Source organism: Monodelphis domestica, chromosome 6 (genome assembly GCF_027887165.1).
Source record: "Monodelphis domestica isolate mMonDom1 chromosome 6, mMonDom1.pri, whole genome shotgun sequence".
Lineage (NCBI taxonomy): Eukaryota > Metazoa > Chordata > Mammalia > Didelphimorphia > Didelphidae > Monodelphis > Monodelphis domestica.
The window spans coordinates 184,758,588-184,779,313 of NC_077232.1; the positions used below are offsets into that span (position 1 = coordinate 184,758,588).

General features: G+C 38.7%; 1 protein-coding gene across 6 annotated transcripts in view; it reads left to right on the forward strand.

Moving 5' to 3' along the window:
* The window catches only part of DCLK2 (doublecortin like kinase 2), a 218,733-nt gene that overhangs the window by 173,222 nt on the left and 24,785 nt on the right, over positions 1–20,726 (forward strand). For all 6 annotated transcript variants that reach the window (XR_008913112.1, XR_008913113.1, XM_056803678.1 and 3 more), the window contains 5 exons: positions 281–353; positions 2,216–2,324; positions 7,589–7,646; positions 13,314–13,433; positions 14,218–14,364. Coding sequence is in view for 4 of the 6 variants with exons in the window: in XM_056803678.1 (XP_056659656.1) it covers positions 281–353; positions 2,216–2,324; positions 7,589–7,646; positions 13,314–13,433; positions 14,218–14,364 (507 nt within the window). In the remaining 2 variants the exon portion in view is untranslated. The remainder of the gene's footprint in view (positions 1–280; positions 354–2,215; positions 2,325–7,588; positions 7,647–13,313; positions 13,434–14,217; positions 14,365–20,726) is intronic.

Below are 20,726 nucleotides of genomic sequence, written 5' to 3' on the forward strand. Positions count from 1 at the left end.
TCATGACGCTGAGTTCCATTTGCCCATGAGATTTTCTTGGCCTTTTTCAATTTTATGCAGGAAAGGGTTAAGTGACTTGCCCAAGGTCACACAGATAGTGTCTGAAGACAGATTTAAACTCTAATCGTTCTGACTCCAGATCTAGTGCTCTAGCAAACTCAGCTCTTCATACTTTTTTGTTTATGATTTTCATGTTGGTGATTGCTTTCCTTTTTTCTAAATGACTACATAGATTTGAGCTTTTGCCATGAGAAATAATGGACCATTTCCTGTTTTTTAGATTCCACCACACTGTGGGTCTTCTTCCAATGTCAATGGTGGACCTGAACTGTACCGTTGCCTGAGCCCTGAAGGTAGGTTGTCATTCACTAAAAGCTTTTTTAATAAAACACTCCTAGAATAAGAGAAAATACTTTTGCTGTTGGTGAAAACTTGCTCTAAATTAGGATATTTTTATATCATGATAGTGTTCAGTCAAATGCAGGCTACTGCCTTGTTTATTTCAGCTCAGCAAATATTTGTTTTCTCTACTGTGTACAAGGCACTGAATGAATGAATAAAAGAAGACAGAAAACATGGACTTGTCCACAAGAAGCCTGGAGTCTGTCAGTTTGCTTACACATAGTCATTTTGTCTACTCTGTGTGGCTATCAGTCTGCTTTAGAAACTTTTTTTTAAGAGCCTCCAAAGATGTTAAACATCAGTAACTGGATTTCTTTATCTGAGGGTCCTTTTAAAATTTTTGATAACCATATTTCAATATAATTGGTTTCCTTTGTAATCCTACATACCTGTTTTCTTACATATATTCCCAAAATGCTAATTTGAGCAGGGATAAATGGCTTTCATTAGACTGCTAAAAGGATCTGACACAAAAAAGTCAAGAACCCCTAGATCATATCCATGCTATGAATTCGCTGCTTGTCCTCAATAGTTGTGATTTTAGACTTAGGTTGTTTTTTTTTTTCTCTTACTGCAGTGTCATCCTCCATCCCTGTGCCACAAGGGTTCTACTTTTTTGGGAAAAGAGATAGTAACTAGACTCATGATTTCATTGGTCTAAGGAATCCCCTGATGAGGAAGCTCCTTGAGCCAATACAAATTAATATATCTTCTTTAACCTAGAATTTTGAAGACACTGAGAGGTTAAGTGATTGGCAGGCTTTTACACAGCTTGTATGTGTCAGAGGCAAGCCTTGAACTCACAGTGTCTCAGCTTTGGACCTTTAAAAAAGAAGCCCTCTTGTCAAGTAGGCACGTCTGAGTGACACATCTTATACCTCCCACCTGAATCATCTCTAGCCAACAACTCTGGGAGCAAGGAGGATCTTTCCTCCTCATAGATATACTGCTCCTTCATCTTCAATTCTGTGCTTTCACTCTTCTGAGGACTAAAACCACTGACATTTTGTAGCACAATGTGGAGGGGGAAAGAGTTGTGATTTATTATTTTTAAAAGAACCCTCTGTTTATAGTTCTACAGTCACTGATGACTAGCCACTTTGTCAAAGTCCTGGCAAAAGCAGATCATTGATCTCCTCCCCTCTCTTTTTTAAGCTGTGTAAATTTTAAACTCTAATGGAAAGCTAGTAGGTGCATACTTTGACATTTAACTTTGCCTGTCCTACACCAGAGATTTTTTTTTTGTCTTATGGGCCTCTTTAGCATTACAGTGAAGGCTGTTGAGATTTTAAATGAGGTTTTAAAATAAAATTCATGAGGTTACAAAAACTCCATTATAATTAAGTGCACATATCCAAATATTTAAAAATACTCAAAAAACAAGTTCATGTAAAGAAACAAGTGCTCTGTATTTTATTCTTTGAAAACCTACAGAGAAAGTAACCTGTTTTCTAATATTCATACCTTTTTTTAGAGTTGAATAAGCTTGAACAAAAATTTATTAGGATAGCTTTAATTAGAATTCCTTTTACTGCCAGGCTAATGACTTAGTTCATTGAGGCTTTGAGAGATTAAGCTGAAATTTGTTAAATTTTCGATTATACAAATGTGACACTGACAGTAAACACTCCATGTGTTATAATAAAGTCAAAATGAGCCAGAGATCTAACAGATCACTAGGCCTGCGGTACTTCTCCCTCCTCCTCCTCCCTTTCTTTAGGTCTAAAAATCTTTACATTGCAGCTTTCAATGTGGAGAGCAAGGTGAGTTGTTAACATTGTTGTCTTTAGCATTTGCATTGTCCTTTTTGCAGGTGTGAATGGAAACAGGTGCTTTGAGTCATCAACCCTTCTTGAGAAATACCGAATTGGCAAGGTCATTGGTGATGGCAATTTTGCTGTGGTGAAGGAATGCATAGATAGGTGAGTCTCTAAATAAGCTTCTTCATGATCATTGCCCATGGAGAGATTTATGAACCCGAGCCTTTGTCTCTATTGTTTTGTTTCTTTTCCAGTTAATCAAAGTTCTCTAACAGAACTTTTTAATCCCCTTAAACTAGAAGTGCCCAACTGGCACGGCCCCAAGGGTCAGGCCTGCTTTCCAAAAACACCACAACTCAATAGTTTCCTAGGATTCGAGTTACAAAACAGATAACCTCGTCATATGTGAGAGAATTAGAACAGCAAGTGGAAGTGGGAATTGAAGGAACCCCACTGATGTCATTGTATGACTTAATTCTGGATTTTGCTCAGTTCCCTTCCTATGCAGTTATGTGTCTCATTCAATTTCTGTCTTATGAGAAAACTTTATTCAATTATGGGGATTGTGAGAAAGCTTTATTGCATTATTTGAACACATCCCTGTCTGACTGGGAAGCTTACCACCTCTACCTGCTGCTTTGAGACTCTTAAACTAAGGACTTAGGTAATGCTGACCAGAAGCCTGATCAGATCCAAAAACTGATGCAAGGAGTTTTGTCATGATCATATATCTGGAGCAACCCATGTGTCTTATCTGAAAACTGAGCTCATACTTGTTGGTCAATTATTGTTTCCATTTTCGTTTGATTGAATACAGAACCTGGGGATGGGGGGAGAACACCTGTATTTCTGATTGCAGGGAATTATACCTGTTCACTCTTCCCCTCCCAACTTGGAAAGTACATAATCTTTTTTCAAATTAGAAATCAGAGTACCTAATTTTGTATCCTGTTTAATTGTTTTGGGTTTTTTTTTTTGGCATATTTTTTGATTAATTGTTCTTAATGTATAAAAATCTATTTCCCTCTGTATTCAGGGTCTAGTGCCAAGCTGAGGAGGCCTGGTCCCGATTTGTTATGCCATTGGCATGCATTGCTTAATAAATCAATATGCTCAGAAGTTAGAACCTTTGTTTCCCCAGTTATTTCATCTCTTACCCACACACGTGGCTTTGTATGAGGGATTCAAAGATCAAGAGTCATGGTTTTAAATGGTGATGTGATGGGTATTTTTGTGAACTCTAGGACCCCTGTGACTGTAGAAAGCGTGTTTATTTGGCCATGAGCCAGCACCATACCTGCCTTTGATGGCTGTAGTCAGGCACAATGATCACAGGAATTTTCATTTCCTGTTGGGGCTTTTGGAGGAGTCTGAACCAATCCCAGTAGTGGATTTTATTGTAGTAAATTGAAACCAACTGGGGGTAGGATGGGAATGGTTCTGGAATAGATTCAGTGGATTGATGGTGACCTTCCCAGACCTGTCTTAATCTTAAGTAACCCAGAAATATAGCAGCAATGAAATTCAAATAGGGAAGGGGTACTTAAAACCTTCGCAGACTTGCAAAAGGTTCCAGGAGTCAGATGCTTCCTATGAGCTAATTTTTCTCCCACCCAAATACTTTTTTGAGGAATGAGAAAGTCACTGCAGGGTTCCAAGTTCTGCCAGAATCTCTTATCTCTCAATTTCAAGAAGGATTAAGGCCATCATAGATTTGGGCTAGAAAAGGACTTTGGAGATCACTTTGATAATACCAGCCCTTTTACAGAAAAGGAAACCAAGGTTCAGAGAAAATTTTTACTTGCCTAGCATCATCTAAGTAGTAAGAGGCAGAAGTAGGATTCCAACCCAAGGTATCTGTATCCAATTCAAGGACTCTTTTGGTTATTCTGCTCTATGTTTAGAGCAGGGGACTTCCTTTAAGCCAGTGAGGGGAGGAAAAAACAGCCCCAAATGTTAAAGTTTTAATATGTCATCATCACTTGTTTCCCCCTTAATCTCTTGTGGGTCTGTTGACTTAGGGTCTTACAGGTCTCCTGAGGAAGCCTACTGCAATAGCCTAGAGACTTCACTATTAGTTTTTGTTACTACATTGTATAAAAATACACTGTGGAAATGGACAAGGAGGAAGGAAAACATATCCCTCTAAAATGAAGATTAAAGATCTTTTAAATTCTAATTCGGTTAGACTGTAGCTATCTATATACACAGTCTGACAGCTGCTAACCACATTTGTTTTGGACTCCCTTTAATTCTTGTACATGATTCAACAAACACTGCGGATGGCTGCTGCCCGAGGGCATCTTCTTACTCTGCTGCAGGGGTCATATTTCACTCTTCAGCACCTAAAAGTCATTTTTTCCAAAGGGCACACAACGGGCAGATGCCAGCAGTTTGGGTGGGAGTGCTTTCAGATGTTCTAGTTAAGTTGTTCCAGGCTCCATTAGCCATTTTCTTCTGTTCATTTTTAAAGGGCCACACTGTGGCCATGGCCTCTGTATTGTTGGACCCTGGTACAGGCAGCTCAGTGGGACCAACAGTGACTGTGCTTAGCTGAGTCTTATGGGAGAGCGCTGTGCCCTGCACCAGCTGTGGCAGATCATCCACCTCTAAATGATTTTCATCAAGATCCTTTATGTTTTGGGGCCACTTTAATCCCTGGCAGAGCAAATGCAGTTATCAGTGATGAATTAAGCACAGAGGATATAATTCTATATATTCCTTAGTGGTCAGAGGCGGTGTTTGGTTTACATTTCTCCTGAGCTGTTTAAATAAAAGTTCTCCCTCCAAGAGAGCCCATGTCCTTAATGTGTAGCTATGACAACCTGGCAAAAGCAGCTGCAGTTTGTGAGCTAATGTATTCTAATGCAGTGCTCCTTAGTGAATGGCTCTCCTGCAGTTTGAGATTCTTTGTGGGTTGCAAATTGAGTACCTCCATAGTTCTGTGTTCCTCTACTTGCCTGCTCTTTTCACTGTTGTAGACCAGTCACTCAGCAAATATTTATTAAACTCCTACTATGTGCCAGGGATTATACCAAGAGCTGGAGATACAAAGAAAAGCAAGACACTTCCTATTCTCCAGGAGCTTGAGTTTCTTCAAACTTTAACGAGATGGTTTTTCATGAACCACATGCCCCAATTGTCCACCATCCAGCCTTCTGGGAATGAGTCTCTCTATTCGCTTATTAGGAAGACTCTCAGCTCCCTCTTCTATAGAACACACCCCAAAGGATATTTTTTAAAAGAGGAAAAATAAGCCAAAACTATTTAAATACATCTTAAAAAATCTGAAAATATATGCAGTGTTGCACTCCATCGAACATTCCACCTCTGCAAAGGAATTATGGGAGAAATGCCTTCTATAATTAATTTTTAAAACAACTTTGATGGCAATTTATTAATTGAATCACTGTTCCTCTCACAATAGTGGCTTATCCCAACCTTTTAATTTCTCTCTGAACCTCCCATGAATGACTTTGCCTTCTCCAACCCTTTTAAGAGAAAACTGTCTCATATTTCACTGAAAAAATAAGGCCATTTGCTAAGAATTTCTTCTTATCCTCATTTCACAATATTCAGTTGCCTTCTGCCACTTTTCTAGGCTCACCTGAACAGTTGTCCCTTTTCTTTGCCATGTGATCCCATTTCATTCCATCTTCTTTTGCAAATTGGATGTTCTAACATCTTTTTCATGAATCTTCAGCCTTTCTTTTTAAGTACCTTCTTCTCCTTGATAGTTTCTTCTCTCTAGTTTTTCAGGGTTCTACCTTCTCTTGGTTTCTTCCTATTTGTCTGGTCCCTTCTCAGCTTCCTTTGCTGGATATTCATCCAAGTCATGTCAACTAACCATAGGTGTCCCCTAAAGTTCTGTCTTGGTCCCTCTTTTCACTTGCTTGGTAATCTCATTTAACCCCTATAGATTAAATTAACATCTCTTTGTTGATCATTCCCAGATTTACTTACCCAGCATTTACATCTAGATTCAAATTTCCGAATCAGATTGGATGTTGCATAGACACCTGAAACTCAACATGTCCAAAACCAAACTTGCCCCACCACAATCTTCCCTTTCCTCTTACTGTTCAGGGCCCAATCATCCTCCCAGTCACTCAGGCTCTCAGTGTAGGTGTGATCCTTGACTTCTGACTCTATATCCTTTCTGTTCATAAGTCCTTTAGATCTCTCCTTTGTAGCATCTCCCCAGTAGCCCTCCTCTTTTACTCTGACACTCATTCTACCCTGGTACTGGCCCTCTTTACCTCATACCTGGACTATTGCAATAGCCTGCTGGTTGGTCCCCCTGCCTTGGGTCTCTTTCAACTGAAGTCCATCCACTCAGTTGCCAAAATGTTCTTCCTAAAGGGCATGTATAAGCAAGTCATCCCTTCACTCTACCACCATTCAATAAAGTCCAGTGGCTCCCCCTCATCTCCAGGATCAAGTGTTAAATCCATTGGTATACAAGCCCCCTCCAATTTTCCATTCTATTTATACCTGACTGACTGCTCACCCACCCCAACCCATACACTCTGTCATCCAATGACATTGGCCTTCTGGTTCTTCACATAAGGCGCTCCATTTCCTGGCCAGGTATTTTCATCAGCTGTCACTCATACTTGGATTTCTTGCTTTCCTCATCTTCAGGCTTCCTTAGTTTACTTAAAGCCTCAGCTAATATCCCATTTTCTTCAAGAACATAAGTTTCTCCAATTTATCTTGTCTGTACCTTGTTTGTACATAGTAGTCTATATGTTGTCTCCACCATTAGACTGGGAGTTCCCTGAGACCAGGGACTTTTTATTGGCGTTCTTTGTAACCTCAGTTATCAGCATCGTGCCTGGCAATATGCAGGTGCTCAGGAAATACTTGACTGAATTCTAAGAACCATCATGATCCTGGTAGGTGGTCTGATATAATATTATATATTTTCCATTTGTTTAACCTGATTTTCTGTGAAAAATGAATACATGCACAAACACGCACCCCCTCCCTCTTCAGTGTTGGCTGGGTCTGTGTGCTCTTTGACTTGGGAACTGCCTCTCATGGTTCATATTAGAGCTCTTTCAGTCCTGCTCATACCCTTCCATTTATGTTCACGTGCTTCTGTAAATCATCTATGGAACCTTCCATTTGTGCTGGAGGCTTTTTTCTGGTTCTTTTCATAGTCCATGAGTTGAAGTATACTCCCTGGGCTATCTTTCTCTTCTCCTTCATTCTCATTAAATGGCCTTGTCCAGAGGATACATCTTTCTTTTTTATCTTCTATGCTACATCTCATAAGAATTCAATATTTAATTAATTTGAGAATCTACTATGTAGAGAGGATGCCAACTCTTTTCTCTATACAATGTAATACAAGTAAATAATGAAGTGAGATTTTTATGGTCTGTCTGTTAAATAATAATTGTTTTCTCATCTTCCCATAGGTCTACTGGGAAGGAGTTTGCCCTAAAAATTATCGATAAAACCAAATGCTGTGGAAAGGTAGTGTATACTTAATTGCCTCTGAAATGAACTGAAGTAGCATTATGAGACAATATCTTTTAAGTACACCATCTTCTGTAATGAGGTATAGTTTTCCATTAAATGGTCATATATTCTGGAAACTAAGTATGATTTAAAAAAAAAATTTAGAACCAGAGCTTGGGTAGAATATGGAAAATCTGGCCAGGTCAAGGCCATGAATCTTTCAGTTTGGGCTTGCCGCATTTCAAAGTAAAAAAAAATTCAAAAATCACAAGTATTTGATCTTTGGTTCCATCTATGACATGTCATTTCTTAGGTGGCTCTCTATGCTATTAGGCTTTAAAAAAAAAACAACACAATCCTATTTAAAAAAAAAACTATTTCAAAAAATCAAAGATCAAAGATCTTTTTCAACTCTTGTACTGGGAATGAGAAGAGATAACAGGCTATTAATTTTTTTTAATTAATTGATATATTTTTGCCTTGTCACAGTACTGAAACTATTCTCTAAAGTACATTCCCTGAAACCAGATGAGTAAAAACATTTAATATAGTGATTTCTACCCATATATTGTTGCAGGGAGGGGAGTTATTCAGTCAGAAGACATTTATTAAAGATGCTCACTGTGGATACAAAGGGAAAAAAACAAAAATCGGCTCTAATGTCAGTGAGCTTCCATTTTAATAGAAAAAATATCTTGTATATAAACACCACAGGTATATACAAGATGTATGTAGAGTAGATGAAAGAAACCTTAGAGGAAAAGCCACTAGCAATTGGGTATGAGGTATAAAAACTTCCTGCTAAGGAACACTTTGGCTGAGTCTTGTTGTAAGGCAGGGATTCTAAGAACTAAAGATGATGGAGATGAGGGGAAGGATATAAACATTCATATAACACCTATTATGTGTCAGGCACTGTGCTAAGCACTTTACAGATATCTCATTTCAGCTTCAAAAAACCCCAGAGAAATAGGTGCTGTTATTATTCCCATTTTATAGATGAATGAGAAGACTGAGGCAAATAGAAGTTAAGTGTCTTGCCCAAGGTCACACAGCTAGTAGGTACCTTAGTCTAGATTCAAATTCAGGTATTCCTGACTTGATCCTCAGCATTCTGTCTACTGTGCCACCTTGTTTCTCTGAGGCATGAACAGTATTCTAGGCATGGGGAATACTTACTGTAAAGATATGGAGATAAGAGTTAGAGTCTCATGTATGAGGAAGAGCAAGTAAGTAGGATTACAGAACTAAAAGATACATACAATGGGGGTAATAAAGACAAAATAGTTTTGAAGAGCTATAAATTAATTGGACACTAAATGGCTTAATCTTAAAGAATGAATGGCTTAAAGAACAAGTCATAGAAACAATAAATAATTGTATTAAAGAAATGATATCAATATATCATACCAAAATCTGTGGGAAACAGCCAAAGCAATAATTAGAGGAAAATCTATATCTCTAAATGCTTCAATCAGTAAAATAGAAAAAGAACAGATCAGTAATTGAATATACAATATAAAAAAACTAGAAAAAGAACAAATTTTAAATTCCCAACTAAATATCAAATTGGAAGTCCTACAAATTAAAGTTGAGATGAACAAAATTGAATGTAAAGAGTCCATTGAATTAATAAATAAAATTAAGAGTTGATTCTATGAATTTGGTTTTTTGTTGTTGTTTTTTTTACTAGTAATAGGGAGCCATGGAATTTATTGAATAGAGGGGATGGAAGGACATGGTCAGATCTGTTCTTCAAGAAAGTTCCTTTAACAGTTGAGTGGAGAATGGATTGGAATGAGGGAGAGACAAAACAATCAATTAGAGATCAATTAGAAGACTTTTGTAGAAGATGGAATGAGAGCTAGTGAGGGCCTCAACTAGGGAGGCAACTGTGTGCATAGAGAGAAGGGAATCAACCTATAGAAGTTGTATCATGAAGGCAGAAACAAACAACCAAATATGGCAGTGAATTGGATATGTTGTGGAAGGTAGGAGTAGAGGAAGACACAGAAATTAAAAACCTTGGTGAGCATGAGGATGACTGTTTTTGACAGTAATGGGAGAAAGGGAGTAGAAGCAAAAAGCAAGGGACATTTCATGGGGCAATGTCAAGGAACATTAGAGAACACATTCCACTTAATATGGCAGATGCCAGGAGCTCAGCCTTGGGTTCTTTCAAGTGAGGAATCAAAAAGCTTTGTAGTGGAGCTAAGGTTATTATTTCCCATCTTTCTTGAGTTTCTCTGTGTCAAACTCTGAGATTCTTGGGGAAGGGGAGTGATTTTCTAAAGCTCTTAATAAGAGCTTATTTAGTAATATAGCTATGTATAAACATGAATATACTCATGCATATTCTATAGCATATAGCTCAATTTGCTTACACTTCCAGATTGAGGAAGAGGTAGCACTTGCAGTTACAAAGATCAGAAGCATGTACTTATACAGCTAAAAAGGAAGAGCACTGAACTACAAAAAGACAAGACAAGGAAATATTGCAGCAGTTTTGTGGGACCCGCTTTTGTTTGACAGGGGAAGAGGGATAGAGGGAATTTGGAAATGCTAACAATTTTGTCACATGGGAATGAGGGCCATGTTGATATTAAATAATATGACTGTGAGAGAGAGCCAGTCAGCACAGAGGTGTGATATCTTCCAGTTTGCTTGGGAGTGTGAATGAAAGGGTGTCTGTTGGGGTTAAACATTGGCATAATTGGAGGGCAAGAGAAGGAATGGGATGACGAGTAAGGGTAGAAAAAGTGATGGCAGAGGAACAAAATAAGGAGAGTGCTTTTATATTTTTAGAAGGGAGATTTTGCTACATTGCAGTAAAATTTTTCCTTTCACTTTAAAAAAAATTAGGCTTTTGCTGAGTAAAGGTCATTAAATGTATAACTGAGTAAAATTTCAGCACCCATGGGCATGTTTTTGCAGCTGTAAGGTTCCTACTTATAAGCACTGGGATTAGCACCCTCAAATAAGTGATTAAATGTAGAGGTCACTGAAGACATGGCTCTTTTTGGAGTCTTCAGTGTATATGCAACATGATCTTCAATCATTTCCTCTTCTTTTTTGCCTTTAAATCTGGTCTTGTGATTTCATCATTGTGGGAAAACTCCCAGTGAAGCTCTACAACAGTGCAGATCAGCAATGACCGTGTAATTTATAGTTTTAACACTGAGATGAGAGACTTAACAAAGTTTAGCAGCTATTAAGTGACAGAGCAAGAAAGTTTCTTGGAGTTTGTTTTTCTTTTGTTTGTTTTTTAATAAACCCTTACCTTCTGTTGGAAAATCAATACTATGTATTTGTTCCTAGACAGAAAAGCAGTAAGGGCTAGACAATTGGGATTAGTAAATAATTTTCCCAGGGTCACATAGCTATGAAGAGTCTGAAGTTACATATGAACCCAGGACTTCTCATCTTGGGGCTTGGCTTTCAATCTACTGAGTCACCGAGCTACCCCCTAACTCAGTTTCTCTTTACTCTGGAGTCAGTATTCTATCCACTATGCTATGTTCCATCTTAGAGGAGACTCTCCCACTTTGTTTTTTATCAATAATCCAGGACAATTAATATGATTACAAGATCTAAAGTATGTGATTATGTGTGTTGCATACCACAGGATAGTATATAGTATGTGTGTGTATTTGGGTAGTATATGCATATAATGTGTATACTAATATGTGTGTATATATGAAGCAACGTGTATGTCTGTATGGATATTTATAAGTGTGAGCATTTATATTTTGTGTGTATACATAATACATTTATTTTCTATTATATAAATAGATACATTTGTATTTGGCACGTAGACATTTATATGTTATATATTTGTGTGCGTTCATGTATTTTATACACAAATAAATTTCTGTATATACATGCACATCAACATATATTTGTGAAGAAATTCTCAGTATGTTGCATTGTTTTACTGTAATGTTGATCTCATCGTATTGATGTGACTCATGTCAATAATCTTCAGTTAATAGAGTTAAAAATAAAGATAATCGTCCCTCTAGTACTATATGTTTCCCGATTTCTGTGCTCTAAGATAGTAGGACATGTAGGTGGGGAACGAATTCATGAATAATAGTTAAAGAATGTGTCTTTGTCTTTAGTTCCAGCATGAAGTTCCAACAGAGGCTGGGAAGTGCTTAAAATCTAGGAGCATCATTAAGGCCATTAATTGCTTTCAAAATTCCAAATGAACTAAAATGAAAGTATTCCATATTCTGATGTTTGATCCCCTCCGCCTTTGGTATTTAATAAAATTATATTGTTGTTATCAGTTCTGGACAAAAACAGAAACTTAAAACATAATAAGGCTCATCAATGCCCAATATGATCAAATCACATCTACGAAAGCATAATGTGCTTTTGTCACTTTTTCCTGAGTAGTCAGCTAGATCAATTGGTTAAAGTGTTCTCAATTACATGTGTAAACAAAAGAGTAGTTTAGGAAAGTTGGGTATCCTCAAAATAATTGTTCTATTGCTAATTGGCAGAATCCAAGCTAGTAAATAATAGTGTATGGTGCTTTGAGCTAGAGTCTAATAAACTTTCGGATTTAACCTCCAACTCAGGACTACAAGATAGTAAGAATTCTGCCCTGCCCATGCCTAAATATCCTTATTGATTCTCCAATTATTTCACTGTAATGGTGATGGATTATTCCTGTTCTCTTGGCTTCTCCCTCTGGTAACCCACATAGATTTTTTTAAATAAGATTTTTTTTCTACAATGTGTAAAAGCAATTTTTTAACATTCATATTTTTAAAGTTTCAAGTTGTGAATTGTTTCCTTTCTTCTGGCCCTCCTTTTCCCACTTCCTCCCTGCCCTTCTCACTCCCTGAAAAATAGATTGCTATAAGCAGTCTGATAGAGATTTTACATCCACCATTAAGACAGCTGGTTACTTCCTACAATTTGGCCATGTCACTCTCTTTCTCAAGAACCTTCATTAGCTTCACATTTCCTCCAAGACAAAATGCCAAGGCCTCAGATTGTCACTGAGAACCCTTCCCATCCTCTACATTGTCCTTAAACAGACAGCCTTGCAATTTTCTAAACTGGGTATTTCATCTGCCCCTTTCATGCCTCTGAATAGACTGTCCCCCACTCGTGGGATGCCTTCCCTCCTCACTGACCTTTCATTGCATCTCTAGTTTTCTTCAAGCACCATTTTAATGCTCTTTCATCTCTCAAACTGAAATGTATATCCTTTTCTCTATGGACTGTGCCCTCCCCTCAGTAGAGTGTAAGCTCCTTGGGGTTAGGCATTATTTTCTTTCTTTGCATCATGCTCATAACTGTGCCTTGCACATGGTATATGATGTCAATAGATTCCTTTTATACTGGATTGGTTTAAATGGAGGAGCAAGCCAAAGAAGCCTTTCCCCTTGCAAAGAGAAATGGTCCATTTGGTAACAAACCACTAACTGGAAATCCTTTGCATTACTCTCCAATCTGCTAAGCTAAAGGGGAGCATGCAGGAAGAGGAGGCTGTCCAGGATGACTGGTGGTTGGCGTATGTATTAGAAATACAAAGGGTGAAATTCAATAATACTCATAAAACACTTTACAAACTTTAAAGCAATATATATACATACTAGTTTTTGATCAAATAGAGAGGAGACTGTTACTTTCTAAGTCAGTTTCTCCAATTCCCTCATTTCACAGGAACACCTGATTGAGAATGAAGTGTCAATACTGCGCAGAGTTAAACATCCCAATATAATCATGCTGATTGAGGAAATGGATACTGCTACTGAGCTTTTTCTGGTGATGGAATTAGTCAAGGTAAGAAACTGTAGGGATTTCCTTGGGCCCCTTTGAGTGCTGACTTCAGTGTCAAGTAGTTTTTTAAACCCAGTTTGAAAAGTATTTCACTGGCATAAAACTATTGTTTTCTTCAGTTATTGGTTTGACTGTCATTCATCTGCTTAAAAATGTTCCATGGCTCCCTAATTCCTTTAGAAATAAAAATAAAGATCTCTATAAGCTTGAAGCCTTCTGTCCTATCTAGCTTTGTTTCACATTATTTTCTGGATTCCTGAAAAACCAGACAATTAACCAATCTCCTAAACAGGAAAGCTATCTTTCACCTTTTTGCTCTGAACATTTGCTGAAAACAGTCTTTTATTCCTAGAAAGCATTCCTGTCTCCATTAGAATCCTCTCCCTTCAAGGTTCTACTTGGGTATTTCCTCTACTCTGTAAAACCTTCCCTGATCCCTCCATCCTTCCATACTGAAAGAGTGTATATTTCCTATCTTTAAGCTATCACATTCTTATATTACACTTATTTGTATGCATAAGTCGACCTTCCTTGCTCACATCAAATTAGAATGTAAGCTCTTTGAGGACAGGAGTTATACCATTTTGTACTTTATATCTGCAACATGAATCTCAGTGTTATGAGCACAGTAGTTAATGCAATAAATATTTGTTGAATTGCTCACATCAATTCTAGTTTTCCATGTGAAATTTAATGGAATGTTAGTGTTCCGATACATAATAGACCGGTAGCCATGAATTATACATGGAAGTGATTGCCTGTTGCCATTTTGGGTTATTTGCTTTAGGGTGGTGATCTTTTTGATGCGATTACTTCTTCCACCAAGTACACAGAGAGAGATGGGAGTGCAATGGTGTACAACCTAGCAAGTGCGCTGAAGTATCTTCATGGTCTCAATATTGTGCACAGAGACATCAAGCCTGAGAACCTTTTGGTAAGTCAGTGTGATGGTGGGAGACCCCCAGCCCCTTGTGCCTATGTTTTGCCTCTGAAATGACAAGGATTGTATGTTAAAGAAAAAAACCAAGGTCTCTGCTAGTTGTGGCATAGAGTGCTGGGAGACCAGACACTTTGAGTCTCAGCAGTCCTGAAATAAATTCATTTCTCTAAACTATCAGTAGTCAGCTGAATTGATAGTATTAAATATTTGCTAGGAAGAAGCTGGAACCTTTGCTTGTTTACACTGGGCTTATTGGAGCAAAGATTTAGAACTAGATTAGAGCAGGAAGAGAACTTTAATGCTCATCTAGTCTGATCTCTTCTTTTCTAGAAGAGAAAATGAAGGCTAAGAGAAATTAATTGAGCTGCCTAAAGTCTTACAGGTAGAAGTGTCAGGGCCAAGATTTAAACTGAGAGTCTGGACCATACTGGCCCCAGCATGATATTGTGGATCTGATCTTCTCTTCCAACCCTCTCATTTTAGAGATGCGGGAACCAAAACCCTGAAAAAGCAGAGTGATTTCTCCAAGGTCATACAACTAATTAATGGCAGAGACAGAGATAAAAATGATCTCAGGCTGCTGAATTCCAGCCTCACTCACTGTTCTTTCTGTTATTCCACTTTTTAGGAAAATGAGTCTGAATAAATTTAAAGACAACCAGACATTCTCAGTAACCCTCTGGTCTCATTTTTATCTCCCTTCTCCTCTACCCCAATAATATTATTTGATGACTTCTTATTGTCTTCATTTTAAATGATGTGAGTTTTTCTTTCCTTCCTGTCCTTTCCCCTGAAGGAATTATATTTCATGACTATGTCTTCCCATTAGGGAAATAAATATCTCTGCTTGGTAATGTGATATGTATCCTAGACTCTGTTTTATGAACTCTAAGATAGAACTGAAGACAGAATTATAATCCCTATCTCCCAGGCAGAAGTGGGGATACTGTCTTCACAATTCAAAACAGGTGTCTGTGTAGCATTTATCAGGACCTGGTGCAGATTTCTGTTTGCGTTACTCTGGGCCAGTTATCCTGCAAGGGAAGCAGAGACATTATACCAGAATGACTCCATGTATTTTAATTAACCAGCTCTCCTTACACAGAATCATCAGACTGCTCCAAAAATCAAAACCAAATACTCCTTTCCTTATGATCTCATTTCTTTAACCTGTGTCCAGTTGAATTCAGTTCAACAGACATTGCTCAAATTTATTGAGCAAGTACTCGGTGCCAGAAAGACATCGTGCTAAGGCAAAAACATCGCACGTGTCCTCAAGGAGCTAATATTTCGCTGGGTTTAAAGGACATGCACAGATAAGCAAATGCAATTACACATAAAACAATCACAAAAGACTTTCACTATGTACAAAATGATTTTTAGAAGGGGGCATTAGTTATTTCATTAAAATTAGAGATTTAAAACCAAGAGTCATATTTTTCAGGACTCCAAAAGGGAGTAGTGGCTCTAACATAGCCATGGTCTCATTGTGGCATTGGTTCAGGCATGGTTGGATTGTGGGAATGAGGAAATAGTGACTTTCCCATATATCAGTGAATTCCTTTGTCCGTGTGCTCTGATGCATGCATGTCAGTTTCTTATGGTTTCTTATCATGACAGTTTCTCTAGCACTTTGTTCTTCTTAGACATGTGTGGATTTTTATCTGTGCAAAACCATTAAAACCCCTGTGTTGGGATTTTTGCATATGAAGCATCATTTACTTAAGTAGCTCCACACATTTGCCTTTGGTGTGTTTGTGATACATGCCGGCAAATTAACACTACCTGAAAGAAGATGGCAATGAACATGTAATGCACGTTCTCATCTGTGATGGGCTAATAATAGTAACTTGCTATTTATACGGCACAAAAAGGTTTACAAGGTGTTTTCCATATATTATCTCATGTAATAATCCCAGGCGTCAAGGTGCCCTAGCATTAGGATGACATGACAAGTTAGGATTTCGGAAAGAGACTTAGGTGTCAAAAATGTCCTCTACGCAAAGGAAGCTTAAATAGATCATCCAGCAGATGCAAGATTACTCACTGTCACTGGCACCAGACTCAGGTGGGAAAGGGTCTCTCAATATTGAGAATAAATGCAAATAGTGACTGTAAGTTTCTTCCTATTTCTAAAAAGTAATTCCTTTCTTTGCTATCAGATCATGCAGCCGTCTCATTTGCATCCTTTCCCCCCGTAGCCCAGCCGTAATTTATCCACTCTGCCTGAAAAGATAGATGGGCAGTCATGCCAAGGAGCATGGGGTTTGCCATTAATGCCATGAGTTACAGTACAGCAGTGCCCTGTTGGAGTTGACTGGGGCAGACCAGTGATAAATTCAGCTTTTCCGAGAGGTCTTGGGATTGAGGAGGGAAGAGGGTTCCACATATTCAGAGGACCATCTAAATCATGTGGTGACACCACTTGGAGAACAAAGCAGTACTTCTTTTTCATATGGAAGCTGATAGTTAAACGTCCTTTTTTGAATCACACTAACACATGGAGCAGAAAGAGCCCTCCCATCCTCTTAGTTCATGGCACAGCAGGGAAGGGGCAGCCTCTGGACACTGAGCCTCAGGGCTATCACAAGGAATTTTGGCACTTGGGGCAGGAACTTGAGAGTCACCACTAGGGAGCCAATACTGCTTTCTTGGAGGAGTAGGAAGCCCAAAATCTGGCAGCTTTTTATTTAACTCATTATTGGCTGTGAAGAGCTAAGCTCAGTTGTGTCTGCAGTGTCCAAGGAATGTGAGCGTTAGCAGTGCCTGCTGGACGAATGCTCCGGCATGAAGCCCCTGCCACCCTGGCTAGTTCTGGTTCTTCCTAGATCCTCTCGGGTGCCCAAAGTCAGCATTCTCTAGGCTAGCTGAGAAGCTAGACTGAGAAGACTGCTCAAGTTCTCTGAGATCATTACAATGCCATTAATTAACCAACCAGTTGTGGATAGTCATTTAATATTTGGGAGCAATTTTGGAGAGACCATCATACTTTTCACCCAGTTCAGTAACTGATAGGATTTAGAGTTGGCATAATCTCTTTGTATTCCAGAGGAGGAAATTTTAGCCAAGTGATAGAGAAAGGAGTCTGTATTTGTATTTGAACCTACATTTCTGACTCTTTTGCCTCATAAAGAATAGCTCAAAAATATTTTTCTTTCTAGCTAAGATTTAATGTTCACTCTGTGTGCTAGTGGAGGCACCTAGGTGGTATAGTGGAGAGTGCCAGGTCTGGATTCAAGAAGACTCATTTCTCAAGTTCAAATCTGGCCTCAGACACTTACTAGCTGTGTGGCCCTAGCTGAGTCACTTAACCGTGTTTGCCTCCACCTTCTCATCTGTCAAATGAACCAGAGAAGGAAATAATGGCAAACCACTCCAGTGTCTTTGCCAAGAAAACCTCAAATGGGGTCACAAAAAGAAGGATGTGACTAAAAAACAACCCAACTAACGTGTGCTAATTGTACACCAGTGGCAATGGATGGCGAGAGTCTGTTTTATACTCTGCCTCATAGGACATCGTCCATTCTTGCTCAGCAGAGTAATGCCACTACCTCTACTCTAGTGCTCGTGGATGTGACTGAATCTCATGCAGGGGAAATTGGAACTTTGGGCTTCTCCTTCTCTAAGCAAAGCCCCGGAGCTGGCCTCGGGCATGTCTAAGTTGGAATTCCTCAAGCAAACACTGCCTTTCTGAAAATGTGTGTAATAAGTATTTGTTTTAGCCTCATGATTTAGCCAGTTGGCAAATGATACTAATAATGTACTCACTGATGCAAATTACTCTGGGGAAATTTGTTCCTAAACTGTGGGTTATGATAAATACACTATAAATTACAGTTGTAATTCTACGAGTAATATTTTCTCTTTAATATTTACATTCAACATTGTGAATGAAAACAAGTCCTTTGGAAGTCTATAGGATGACTGTGAATCTGTTTCCTATTACTTTATGTAAAATATTGATTGTCTTTCAGAATGATCCTGTCAGTCCTGAGCACCATTGAGGAGAAAAGAATAGCCTTCAGCATCCCTTGGTCATTCAAAGGCATAAAAATGTAGTCTCTCTGACAGTGTGTTTGGGTGCATGTATAACCCAGAAGGAGAACTAGGACACCAGCATCCTTGTAACCTAATTGGTGATGGCTGAATTAAATTAGGAACCCAGAAAAGTCCTGTGATTGTTAGACCACATAGAGGAATTTCAAACATTAAAGAAATAAGGGAGTTGGGGACATTTGGGTGGCTCAATGGATTGAGAGCCAGACCTACAGATGGGAGGTCCTAGGTTAAAATCTGACCTCAGACACTTCCTAACTATGTGACCCTGAGCAAGTCACTTAACCTTCATTGCCCAACCCTTTCTGTTCTTCTGCCTTGGAACCAATGCATAGTATTGATACTAAGATGGAAGGGAAGGGAAGAAGAAAAGAAGGAAGGAAGGAAGGAAGGAAGGAAGGAAGGAAGGAAGGAAGGAAGGAAGGAAGGAAGGAAGGAAGGAAGGAAGGAAGGAAGGAAGATTGATTATGAAAGAGAAAAATCAAACTGCTTGATGGAAATGATTAAGGGAGATATAAATTCCCATCATGGTAGCGGTCAGGTGGTATGACTTGGAGTCAGAAAGATCTGAGTTCAAATCCAGTCTCAACCACTTACTAGCTTAGTAGCCCTGGGCAATTAATTTAACCTCCATTTGCTTGCTTTTCTTGTGTGAGTGTATGTATACATATATGTACACACACAGTAGTTAAATGCAAGATAATTTGGAAGGCAGGCTCTGAGTATTCAAGAAAGGCTTCATGTAGCAGCTAGTACCTGAGCTATATCTCTTTTTTAGATCCTTACTTTCTGCCTCAGTATCAATTCTAAGACCAAAGAACAGTAAGGGCTAGGCAATGGTGGTTAAGTGACTTGCCCAGGTGGTTAAGGGTCACACAGTGACTAAAGTCAAATTTGAACACAGGTCCTCCTGACTCCAAGCCTTGTGCTCCAACCACAGTGCTACTTACTTGCTCCTTAGTTTAAGTTGAATCTTAAAGGAAAGAGAGGGTCAGTTAGATGGCATGGTACATAGAATGCCAGGCCTGGAGTCAGAAAGATCTTAGTTCAAATCTGGCCTTAGATACTTGTGTGGCTCTAGGAAAATTACTTAATCCTATTTACCTCAGTTTCCTCATCTGTCAAATGAGCTGGAACAGGAAATGACAAATCACACCGATATCTTTGCCAAGAAAACCCCAAATGAAGTCACAAAGAGTCAGACATGGCTGAACAACAATAATTATTATCTCCATTTTATAACTGCAGAAACTAATACTTAAGTACTTTGTTCAGGGTGACACAACTATTAAGTGGCATTCAAATCCAGGTCTTGATTCTAAGGCCAGTATTCCATGTAGTACAGTGCAGTCCTGAGTTCAAATCCTACCTCTAGGCATACCTGTGTGACCCTGAGCAAGTCACTTCAAAATTTTATACTCTGAGTTTCTCTATTCTTAAAATGAAGAAGTTGAACTTGATAGACCCTTAGGCTCCTTCTAGTTCTATATCTATGCTCCAATGACTTTTTTAAAAAAGAGTTGTATATGATGGAATATTGGGGATTCTGAAAAGGGATCTTAGGGTACAAGAAGGCTATAGGTTTCCTTTTTAGTATATTTCTGAACATTTCAAACATTAAAAAGAGAACATTTTCTTCCTATCAGCTTAGAATTTCTGAGATGTTTAATATTTATTTATAATCATGACTTCACTTTTATATGAATACTACCTTTGTTTTCTGCTGTCTCCTTCCCCACCCACCCAACCTAGCACTTCTGCATCCTTGGACAAGCCACTTCATTTCTATGGGCTAATGTATAGAGGTTGGAACCAGACATGGAGTCCCGTGTCTATGGTCCCTGCTCTGCAGAATGCAAGGGATAGAGGACTGTTTGAATTTAGAAATTCTGAGCTCTACTGTAAGCTCAACTTATCAGGTGTTCCCACTTGGTCTGCCACCAATATTGTGGCTCCCAGGAGTCGAGGGATCACCCAACTGCCTAACTGGAGTAAATTGGCCCAGGCTGGAAGCAGAAGCAAGTCAAAGCTTCTGTGCTGAGTAGCCAGGGGATTGGGCTGAGTGGCTACTGCCCAATAAATAAATAATTGAAGGGGTTGGACTACATGGCCTCAGTCTGTCCTAGCTTCGGATCTCTCCCTTAAATAGGGCATAATCTGTAATCACAGCTTGAAATGCACTAGAATTCCTCTTTAGAGGAGCCCAATTTGGGAATATTTTGCCTTATGAAGAATTCTCTTGAAGTTGGGAAATCCCAGCAGTCTACCACTTTGGAACATCTTGTAAAATCACTTTATTA